This window comes from Dermacentor albipictus, chromosome 6, assembly GCF_038994185.2.
Source record: "Dermacentor albipictus isolate Rhodes 1998 colony chromosome 6, USDA_Dalb.pri_finalv2, whole genome shotgun sequence".
NCBI lineage: Eukaryota > Metazoa > Arthropoda > Arachnida > Ixodida > Ixodidae > Dermacentor > Dermacentor albipictus.
This window is the reverse complement of record NC_091826.1, coordinates 45,853,119-45,865,137: the sequence shown is the minus strand read 5'-3', so window position 1 is coordinate 45,865,137 and position 12,019 is coordinate 45,853,119. Positions and strand designations below refer to the sequence as shown.

General features: G+C 50.8%; 1 protein-coding gene across 2 annotated transcripts in view; it reads right to left on the bottom strand.

Annotated features, from left to right (window-relative positions):
- LOC139061022 (solute carrier family 22 member 7-like) overlaps window positions 1-12,019 on the bottom strand; it is a 50,534-nt gene that overhangs the window by 27,691 nt on the left and 10,824 nt on the right. Inside the window, exon 6 of one of the 2 annotated variants that reach the window (XM_070540441.1) lies at window positions 2,313-4,447. The exons of the other annotated variant lie outside the window; for it this stretch is intronic. Within the exon in view, the coding sequence (XP_070396542.1) occupies window positions 3,415-4,447 (1,033 nt within the window). The 3' untranslated portion in view covers window positions 2,313-3,414. Of the gene's footprint in view, window positions 1-2,312; window positions 4,448-12,019 lie in introns of those variants that run through there. 2 annotated transcript variants of the gene reach the window in all.

The window sequence follows — 12,019 nt, the reverse complement described above, 5'->3', positions numbered from 1 at the left end:
CACTCGGAGACATTGAGGCCAACCTGCAACAAGCGGTGACCATAGTGGACCGTTATGCTCGCCACTGTGGCCTGCAATGCTGCCCTCAAAAGTCTGAATTTGTACCCATACGCCCCTCACCAAAGTGTACAGCCAAAATTGAGCTCTTTCTGGAGACCGGACCAATTCCTGAACACACAGAAGTCCGGGTACTGGGGCTTTTCATTGATCAACACAGACGGTCGAACACTACCCTGGCCCAGCTCCGTAAGGTGGGGGACCAGGTGGGCCGCATGGTCCGCCGGGTTTCCAACAAACGCGGGGGGTTGCGGTGCAAAGACGCCTTGCGGCTGGCGCATGCATTCGTGACCAGTCAATTCTTATATTCGACTCCTTACCTCCACCTTCGGAAACAAGACGAGGATGCACTCGAAGTCATCCTCCGCAAAATTGTTAAGAGAGCCCTCGATCTCCCCGTGAACACCTCCAACCAGCGACTCCTGGGTCTAGGCATGGTGAACACGTTCCGGGAGCTCCGAGAGGCTCACTTAACTAACCAATACACACGCCTCTCTAAGACACTGTCGGGTCGCCGCCTCCTTGCCCGACTACACATCCAACACACCACCCTTATGGAATAGCGAGTACGACTCCCTTTCGAGTGGAGATGCGCCCTCCACGTACACCCTCTTCCTAACAACGTGACAATGGCCGGCGCCTGGCGCGGGCGGAAGCCCTGCGCCGCCATTATGAGTCGAAACCCGGCACTTATTACGTGGGCGCCTCCGGCCCCCACCATGGGGGATGGTACACGGCCGCAGTCGTCCACCAGTCCAAAACAGTTAACGGGCTTACATTTCGCGCCCGCGACATAACTCATGCGGAGGAGGTCGCCATTTCACTGGCTGCTACCCACTCTGATTCCAAAGCAATTATCTCCGACTCGCGAGGGGCCTGTCGGTACGTCGAGCAAGGCTGGGCTCCATACTTAGCCTACCGACTACTTCAGGGTTGCACCTACACCGGGGACCCCGCTCACCGGAACATAGTATGGGCTCCTGCTCATATGGGTCTCGAGGGTAATGAGGCAGCCGATGCCGCCGCCCGCGCGCTCTCTCTCCGGGCGTCCTTTCTCGACCCCCTAGATCAGGATCTTGAATTCAATCCCGCGTATTCTCTTAAAGACATTGTCCTGCATTATCAATCTGGCCATAACCTTTAGCCTCGCCCGAGTAAAGGTCTAAGACGGAGGAGCGGCTTCTACTCCGTCTCTATACGAACACTCTGCAGTGCCCGGCAGCACTCAAACATTTTGATCGTTCTTTCACGGGCAGTTGTGCGCACTGTGCGGAGAAGTCTTCGGACATCTACCACATGGTGTGGGCCTGCCCATCTAACCCAGCTATTCTCCTCACCCCAACCCCACTCGGGAGGACTGGGAGGCGACCCTCCTCGGCTGCTATGACCTGCAGGCCCAAAGGGCCTTGGTCGAGCGCGCCCGGGCAGCGGCCGACGCCACCGGGGTCCCATACTAGGGATTCCAGCCAGTATTTTAGGGGCCGGGCCCTTAAGGACTGGCCCATGTGCGTGCCTCCGCGTGCTTCTCGTCTGAGAGCAATAAAAGTTTTTCACCACCACCTCACACTCGACGGCTGTTTGACCTCGATCTGATAAGCTTGCAACGCCCCGCGGAGAATCCACGGATGTGAATTAGTCCAGTTGAAACGGACACTATAGTAGTTTCATTACAATACAGAATAAGAGAGCTATAAATTCTTGATGTTATTCTTCCCACGCATTGTCCTAACCGTTCGTTCAACAACTTTTACTAAACTTGGAAAACCAATCAACGCAACGCTGCTGAGGTGTCACCGTGATGTCGTGAGTCACGTGGTTGGTACGATGGCACAGTGGTTTTTTTTTTCTTTGCTTCGTCGATTACGCGATGTTTCAAGGAGGTTTAATAAGCTTCTCAAGACTTTTCGTATCGAGAAATAACTCGCACACACTCAGAAATTAAGAAAGCACAGGGCAGCCAATCACAGCGAACATCGTTCCTTGTGCGGGAAAATGGGTTATCCGTGCCAAAATTGGAGCTGCACCCAAATAGAAGGCAACAAGTTCGTAGGAAGAATCAACACTTGAAGTGACCGCACAGTCGCCAGAGCTGCAGAGGCGGCTCAGGTTGTAGCCAACGTTCGAAGAGGAGGACTTTGGGCATCACACAGTTCCCTTTGTGGTGAGGCCGACTCTAAGACGAGGCCTACTTGGCTCGGACTCGGCACCCCATACGCTGCACTCTGTGGGCATACTCTGCGTGTTCACGTTAAACACAAAAAAGTCTCGATTCCGAAAAAGCGATCTGGCATACACACCCACACAAATGTGCGCGTGTGTGTGCGTGTGCGCGTGCGTGTGCGCGTGCGTATGCGCGTACGCGTGCGTCCTGTTTACACAATATTTTATTTTTTATTAAGATGAGACAAAGCACGCACTAGAGTATTGGGGAAAGGATTAAACTCTCAACTGTGGCTATTCTATTGACGATGTTTTCGTAGACTCAAGGGTATGCGTTATTTCTTTACTCCTGGCAGAAGGATGGCACAAATAGGTCTGCAATAGCAGTGCATGATTAACGGAAATTCTAGATTACATATTAATACCTCCTTTTTTCTCGTGGAAGAGAGGAATTCAATTTTATTATTCATTGCCTTTCAAGTGAATCAGTGAGCGACATTGTGGACGGCATGAAAAGCGTGCGCTTGTACGTCCTCACCTAAGCTTCAACACAAAGGGTCTAATATGCCCCTGACGCTGGCATAATAGGCGCACACATATAGTTAGAAATACTAAATCCAACAATAAGCAGCGCGTATGACACGAAACCTGCTGGCAAACACACCGTTTGCGCAAGGCTTGATGCATGCAGCGAAACCGGCTGTACTCATCATGAAAGGCGTTCTTGACCGAGGTACCAAAGCACAGAGGATACAACTAATGCTAAAAACATCATAAACCAGGCCTACGGTTTAGAAGTTAGTGGTGCCCTGGCGAAATGTCTCTGCTCTTCTAGGGAAGTGTCGAGAACTCCACTACTGAATGGTTTTAGGTCGCACGCTCTTCGGTGCACAGACAAGTCACAGGAAGCAGCCTTTGCTGCGTGTGTAGCGCTATTACGTGTCGATATGGATGAAGTCTGCCTCCCACTCGTGGTTGAACGCTGAACAGACATACAGAGCTGAGGTAAACAATACGCAAAAGGGAAAGAAACATACTGAATGCCGCGGCGACACGTACAAGAGAGGGGAATTCTTTACGTATACGTTTAAAATTTCAACAATCAGATCGCGAAATTGAAACAACAGTGCGACACATTTCAAACTGCGGGGATTTCAGTTACAGGTCGCGAATAATTTCCCCTCGGGCAAGTAGCCATTAGTCGGTCGATGGACGCGGGTCCGGGAAGCTCTTCGACGAGCTCGACATGCTGTAGCGCTTGAGCTGCGAGATTGCGTCGAACAACGCGTCGTGCACTCGGGCGTCTTTGGTCTCAGGCAGCTGCTCGACCAGCAGCATGGCCACGATGGCCAGCGACAAGCCGAGCACCTTCCGCACCGCCGGGTCCTGGCCCTCCAAGAGGCTCGACAGCGCGACTCCGCCCAGAACTCCCGACGAGCAGACGGTGGCGAAGCCCGCGGCGCGATCGGCCGTCGCGTACAGCTCGAGGCTGTAGACGCAGGCGAAGGCTAGGTTGACGAACGCGGAGGCCAACACCAGCTCGCCGACGACGACGAGGACGTACGAGTCGCGGCTCGTGAGGGCCAGCTCGACGAGGGCTAGTAGCGCGATGGCGGCGCAGCTCAGCGGGAGACCCAGCGTCAGCGCCCTCTTGCGCTCGCAGCTTCGCAGAAATCGAGCCGCCAGCAGGACGCTGACGGCGCGCGGGATCACCAGGACCGCCGCCCGCCAGGAGGACGGAGCTGGCGAGGACAGATCCCGTTCCGGTTCGCCGCATTCCGACGTCTCGTTCATGATGACGATCTCGCTTAAGAAGAGCACCGACAGCGACGCAGTCCTCGCCACAAATCCGGGAAGGACGATCGGGCTTGCAGCGCTGCCAGATTGCAGAGACGCCTCCGTGGTGCGACGTCCTTCGGCCGTCGCGGCGGCCTTGGCATCACGCAGCCGCCGTAAAGCGCCACGGTCATGTTCGACGTCGGAGCGACGCCCTCCTCCATGAGGGGACGTGGCATTGTGCCTGTCGATGAAGTCGGCGACGCCGCCGGTGACGAGCAGCCACCGCGAGGACTCCCGGACGGCCTGGAAGCTTGTCAGTAGCAGGGAGACCGGAACGAGGAAGGCGAACGCCAGCGTTTGCCGGTCGAACACATGCTCGGCGGCGCTGAGAAGGCAAGGAGCCCAGCCGCAGATAATGCTCGCCGCCATCGCCCCGCAGAGGTAGTCAGTCCTGCGTTACACCGCGGCAGCTTTATCGAGTTCTTCACTCGTTCTAGTGTAGACGTGAGGCCACATCGATAGGCGTTTTCGCTGCTTGTCGCGACATGCTCGAGCCATTAAGTGTCGAAACGGCAGTGCGACTTCTGGCAGGAGCGAATCAAGCGTAGCTTGAAGGGGAGCTCTCTTCTGAACAGACAACTGTTCAAGTGGGCTCAACATCGTTCCAGAAGAGCTATTTGTACAGGTCTGGGAGGGGGGTCATGGAGAGGTAAAGTGCTAAATTTAGAAGGTGGGGACGGAGGTCAACGCCATCCCTCGCCAATTGGATCGGTCTGGGACTCTTAGTGGACAGGGGCTTGAAGGTTGCGCTTTTACATAATCATCATCAACATCAGCAGGCTTTCTATGTCCACCGCGGGATGTAGGGTACTCCCAGCAATCTCCAATTACCGCTATCTTGCGCTAGCTAATTCTAAGTTATACCTGCAGATTTCCACTTTTCATCACATCAACTAATTCTTGGGCGTCCTCGACTGCGCTTACCTTCCCTTAGCACGCCCTTATATAACTCTAATAGACAACCGGCAGACCGTCCTCCCTATTAAGTGACCTACCACCTCCATTTTCTTTTTCTTTTATTGTCAACTGAAATATCAGGTATACTCATCTGCTCTCTAATCTTCACCACTTTCGGTATCGCCTCTGTCGTGTGGTGACGTCACGACACGGAGAACGCTCAAGCGAGACATTGCGAGATTCTGACACGAGCTCCGGCTCGCTCGGCCGCCTGATATGTTCCTGCATCGGCCTCATAACAAGCAGCAGCGGGGTAGGCCACCAAGTGAGCCTGGGCGAGTTCGAAGAATCGCAATGTCATGCTCTCACGTGACCACGTACTCCCTTCTGACGTCACAACGCGGAAACGTCCTGGAAAATCAAACCGAGAATAGCTGTAGAAAAAGTATTATAATTACATTAGTCAGAGCGCTATATGGGATTTCCCAGTATTTTTTCTATGGTTCACGTGCCAAGAACATTCATATTAAGAAAAAAAAACAATGTGTAGTTAGAAATATCCTGTAAGTGTACACCTCTCAAAATTATGTTCAAGTGTGTACGACTCACCAACAGCATTACGCAGGCTTCCATGTATGCCGATCCTAAGATACGATGCCACAAAGCAAAAGTACCACTTGGAAACAGTCAGCAGGAACACTGCCATCATGTGATACGCGCTTTGTTCACAGCACTACGTTCCCACGTCGCGAACATGCCTACTAGTTCAACGAAGGATATGCTGGAAGCGGTGCTGGCCCTTGAGTCAGTAATACTCTGCTCTACTTCCACATACCCTCAGTAGCACAATGGCAATTTCTCGCCCACTTGGTCCATTCAGTCGTCCAAAAATGCCCTTAATAATGCAATGGAACTGCGCCGGTATTCTACAGCGTCTTTCTGAACTCAGCCTTTTCCTTCGAGACATACCTATACCAATTCTAGCCCTTTCGGAAGCCGTTCTCTCAAATGGAAGGACGATCCCAGGGTACATCAGACATGCAAATCCGAGTATACCGTCATTTGCAAATGGAACTGCGGTGATATAAATCAGGCGAGAAATACCTCACGTCACCTTACCGGTGCCAGACCTTTGTTCTACCTTCTTGGAAGTCGCCGCTGTGCAAGTGTGCCTAGGAAAACGAAAACTCAGTGTGGTGTCGGCGTATATAAGTCCGCGCAGGAAGGTCTCCATGGAGGCGTTTATAAAGGACCTTTGCATTCGTTGCCCCTCACCTAGAATAATCTGTGGCGCCTTTAACGCACATCATTCGCTTTGGGGAGATAAGACTGCAGATTCCCGAAGCAAGGAACTTGTCGCAGCCGCGTATGCTGCTGACTTATGTATCGAGAACGATGGCAAACCGACTTTCTTCAGACTACCAAATTCATGGAGAGCCATAGACCTCGTGATCCATTCTACAGACCTTGTCGTATCGTCAACAACGGCCCCAGAGAGGATGGGCAGTGACCACTTTCCGATCTTCACCAACATCACCGGATTTCACACTGCTGGGCGACAATTCTGTGCTGTGACACGCTGGGACTCATACAGAGAAGCGTTGGATGACTCCCCTGGTGAGCTGTTCGCAGATGTGCTGTGGAGCAAAAGAGCGGCTACCTCAATGGTGAAACTGCCAGATCATTTCCCTACTCCTGATTTGAAACTAAACAACCTCTGCGCAGCGCGTAGGAGAGCGGAGCGAAAACTAATGAGAAAAACGGGAGATCCATCTGCGAAAACTGAATACAACAGGATAAACGCTGTCATCCGTCGTCACACAAAAAGGTTAAGACGAGTTAGATGGGCTGCTTTCTCTGAGAGTTTGTCGGCGTTTACTCCCATGACAAGGATATGGGGAGTAATGAAGAGCCTATCCGGAAAGATTCGCCTACACAGGCCATTCGAAGCACTTGCTTTGAAGCAAGGAAAAGATTTCCAAACCTTTGCTGAAGATTTTGCAGACGTATACACATCTGGCAGATCAGCACGAGTATCGAACCCTCTGTTGTCTGAAGCACTTCATACCATGGATACGCCGTTCACCTTTCGTGAGTTGGATTTGGCGCTTAGCAAATTAAGAAGACGCTGTGCTGTGCGTTCCGATTTGATCAGCAATCAGATGCTGACAAATCTGCCATACGAATGAAAACGAGCCCTTCTGGACATATTTAATCACGTCTGGAGCACAGGAGAGATCCCAGAAGCGTGGAAGACAGCATGGGTGGTGCCAGTGCTCAAGTCCGAAAAGGATCCTGCAAACATCACCTCATATCGGCCAGCATCGCTAACATCATGCGCATCAAAGTTGACGGAAAGACTAATATGTACGAGGTTAACAAAGTACCTTGAGCAAGGAAATAGACTGCCATCATGTATGACCGGATTTCGTCCATGGTTGAGTGCCCAGGACAGTGTCTTCGATCTACTAAGCCATATCGAGCACCATCGCGTAGACGACCTTTCCACACTCGCCATCTTTATGGACGTTGCCAAGGCATACGACTGTGTGCTTCATACAGGCATGATCAACGGACTCCGAGCCATGTGCGTCTCGGGAAATGCTCGATTCGATTCGTTCATGAATTTCTCAGTGATCGATGTGCCCAAGTTAAGCTCGGAAGTATAATGAGTGACAAGTGACGAATTTCCCCTCGGCGTCCCACAAGGAAGTGTCCAATCTCACTAGCTTTTTAACGTTGTCATGGCCAGCCTTCCAGATGCCCTGAAAGTATGTCGGACGGCAGTTCAAATGTCCATCGACGCAGATGACATCTACATTTGGATCTCGGGGTACCGACACAAACGTTTGGCCCGGATAGCCCAGGCCGCCATCTCCACTATAGATCGCCACTTATCGACGCTTGGCCTATCTTTATCAGCGGAAAACCCTGCCTTCATGCTTTTCCCGGGAGTGAGACGCAAGTCAACACGTCTGACGCTCAATATCAGAGGGCATTCAATTCTTCGTGCAACTCATGTTCAATTCCTGGGCGTCACCATCGACAACAAGCTACTATCGCGTGGTGCGGTCGAAAGTGTTGTGGCTGCACCAGTGCAAAGAGTCAACGCCCTTCATCGATCTGCTCCGTCCGCCTTACCGGCAGCGGAAACTCCGGCCACACCGAGTGAGATGACTTCAGTACGTCTCACGGAGCCCTTTCTAACGTAGAAGACGCCACGATGTATCAAGCAGACCACGCGAGTCCGAAAACAGCCACCGCGTCGAGTGCCGCCGAGCGTATAACATGGGATGCCACATGAAGCACTCTCCCATCGCGGCTATAACAGGCAGACGCCTATTAATAAAGGGAGCTTTACGCAATTAGACGGCGCTACCCTTACAAAAATGACTTTAGACTGTCTATAGAAAGTCTATAGACTTCTTATAGACGACCTTTCCTTTCTATAGATTTGGACTTTTGTTGATACAAAGCCTGTAGACTGTCTATAGACGAAAGTCGATAAAGTTTCTATTTCTTTTTGTCTATACGCAGTCTATAGACGGTCTATAGAAAAAAGTCGATAAGGTGTTTTTTTTTTGTATCCTTCCCCTCTATGGACTACCTATAGACGAAAGTGGATACGGTCTCTATCTATTTTTGTCCATACTTTGTCTACAGACTTTCTAAAGACGAAAGTCGATAAGGTTTCTATTTGTTTTCGTCTACTCGTAGATTATGGACGGTCTATAGAAAAAAAGTCGATAAGGTGTTTGTTTCTTTTCTGTCTACTTCCCCTCTATGGACTACCTATAGACGAAAGTGGGTACATGTCTCTGTCTATTTTTGTCCATATACTCTGTCTATAGACTTTCTATAGACGAAAGTCAATAAGCTTTTTATTTCTTTTTGTCTGCGCGCAGTCTATAGACGGTATAGAAAAAATTCCATAAAGTGTTTGTTTCTTTTTTGTCTGCTTCCCCTCTATATGGACTACCTACAGACGAAAGCCGATACAGTCTCTATTTATTTTTGTCCATACTCTGTCTATAGATTCTCTATATTAGACAGTTAATAATAATAGTCGGCTAAGGTTTCTATTTCTTTTTCTCTCCTGGTGTATTGAATGTCTATATAACAAAGTCGATAATATGTAATGCCGAGTTCCCATACTCCCCGCCCTCTCCGAAGGCGATGATATGGCACTGGTTCATGCGCGACCGGCACCGCGTGCAACCCCGGCGCGGCGGGCAAACCGTGCAGACTGCTAGTCGTCATTCGGTGCAGCTGCACCGAACGAGGATCGCGGCGGAACAGGCAACGTCCGAGTCACAAAGGTCTTCCAGGCACCCGAAGGCGCTAAACCTGGCTGCTTCCCGGACGTACACTTCGCGAGACCAGCTGGTGAAGGTCAGATGGTGATGATGTGGCAAAGGTGGTGAATAAGTCGCGAAAGCCGGCAGACCAGGTGGTGAATTCACCACCTGGTCTGCCTCTGAGTTGTCGTGGTATTGCATGTCTATAGATTAACAATAGACAAACATCGTTAATCTGGGCCCAACCCGTGTACGCTGTAACCAAGAGCAGGTACCGGTGGATAATACGTAGCTGCGTTTGATATACGCCACTGAAGTTGTATACTGCTGAGATTGCTGTAGAGCCTATTTCTAGACATTAGTATACACATAGTGTATACCTCCGCATTTGTTGACCACATGATATGATCTACGTAGTCGGTCTCGGCAATCCCAAGACAGTCTTCACAGTTGTCGCATCACTTTTGCGGCAGTAGAATAAAAAAAGCAAAACGCCGATCCAATTGTTATAATAGTTGTTATGAACGCCAGCTTCAGCTACAAGGAGGGAGGGAAAGAGATAAGAAGAAGGCAGGGAGGTTAACCAGAATCACGTCCGGTTGGCTACCCTACACAGGGGGAAGGGGAAAGGGGGAAAACAAAGATAACAGGGAGAGAGAGGAGGGAAGGAAATTGCAGTGAGCTCAATGACGAGTGTGGCCTTACAGAAATTGCATTGATAGTCACAAATGGTCGCACAAGCCCGTCGTCCTTAAGAAGCACAAAAGTGCCTTCACCGCTTTATGGGCCGACGGGCGATGGGGGCGGTGTTCCAGCAGCACCTGCACAGAAAGCGGCCGATTGCCCAGTTTTTGAAAAGCTTTGGCAAGTTCTTGTCTCTCAGGGGTGTATCGTGGACAGTGACACAGCAGGTGGTCGATGTTTTCTTCCGTGCCACAGACCTCGCATGCTCCACTGTCAGTCACTCCAATTAATGTAGAGTATGCCTTTGTGAAGGCAACTCCTAACCAAAGGCGACAGAGAAGCGTAGTTTCACGTCGAGGAAGTCCGAATGGAGGCCGTAGTTGCAGGGAGGGGTTGAGTCGATGCAGTCGTGTAAGTCGTAAATTTGGCGAGTTCCACTCGGTCAGTGTGAGGTTGCGTGCCAGGTGTCGAAGCTGCCTAGCGGCGTCTGTCCTCGAAAGCGGAATTGGAACGCTCTGCTCTTCATGATGTGCCGTACGAGCAGCGTTATCGGCGGAATCATTGCCACTGATTCCACAATGACCAGGTACCCATTGAAAAACGACCTCGTGACCTTTTTGTTGGACATGATGGTAAAGTTTCGCGATTTCGTATGTCAGTTGGTCATGGCATCCGTGTCGGAGAACTGACTGCATGCACTGTAATGCCGGTTTTGAATCACAGAACACAGCCCATTTTCTAGCTCTTTCAGATTCAATGAATTCCAGTGCTCGACGCAGGGCCGTTAGTTCGAAAGCAAATGCGTGGTTGTCTGTATGGCATCCTTTATCGCGCCCTGTAGGTCATAGGAGGTGCCGTCACGACAAAAGTCTTCCATTATTATTTTGTATTTAGGCCAATCGGTGCACTGGACGGTTCTGGAGGACTTGGAGATAGTCAAACCTTCGATCTTCAAATAGGTGGGGATGTGGTCACTACCCCGCGTTTCTAAATCCGAAAACCAGTGCACTCTTCTCGAAAGCGAACGTGAAACGAAGGTAAGGTCCAGGCAGCTACTATACGCTGATCCACGCAGATAAGTAGGGCTTCCATCGTTTGACAGGCAAAATTCCAGTTCATAGGCAAAGGACACCAACGTTCAGCTACAAGTGGATTAAAAACAGGCATCGAGCTAACAGCAAGGACACTCGTAATGTTTGTAGCTGACAACGCGGACTTTGTGAATGTGCGATGAACCGATGTCGCGCATGTGGTGTTCGCGTTGTGTGTCGTCCGATTCTCGGATACTTTTCACATTTTCTTCATATCTCGGCTGCGTCACTAACATCGGGCGGTTTTTTGTTGACTGATATCCTGCACTATAAACCCATCAAAGTTTCTCATTCACTTAAAATAGGTGCCAAATTATCAGAGCCCACCCAGTATTTCGCCGGCGGTATGCCTGGGCAGCCACGCATATGAGTACCTCAATGCTGTACTGATTGCTTTGACCTATCACCGGAACAGAAAATTAGCACTAACATACGTGCGGGCATCACATTTGGTGGTACGCTGGAAGATATGCTACAAGTACGCTGTATTACTAATCGACGCTGGCAATAATGCGTCTGAAACGTTTGAAGGGCCCTGTAATGGCTTTTACAAACAGCGCATTCAAGTTAGCGTTCCAGTCTCATACGGTAGCCCACAGCGTTTGTCATACAACCTGCCAGCGCATTTCCTTCGTCCACGAAAAAAAGATGAATAATGGTGATAAAGATGAATAAGCCACCCGTTCCGGCGCGCATGGCGCGCAGAGAGAGAGCGAAAAAAAAAATGAAGGAGGAAAAGGCGCTCACACTCCTCCTAGTGTTCCTGCACAGGAGCACTAACTCCTCCGAGCGCGCGCGCCCTCGCGCGCGGAGCTCCTGCGCACGCTCGGAGATCTTGCGCATGCGCGGCGGTGCGCCATCTCAACGAGTGCGCCGAGCACGTAAACGGTTGTACCGGTGTGCGGTGTCCGCCTGAACGTTGGTGTCTGTGTATGCGTGTCATCTTTGTGGCATCACACGTCAACTACAGTGAACGGTAAGCTTTAGCAAAGA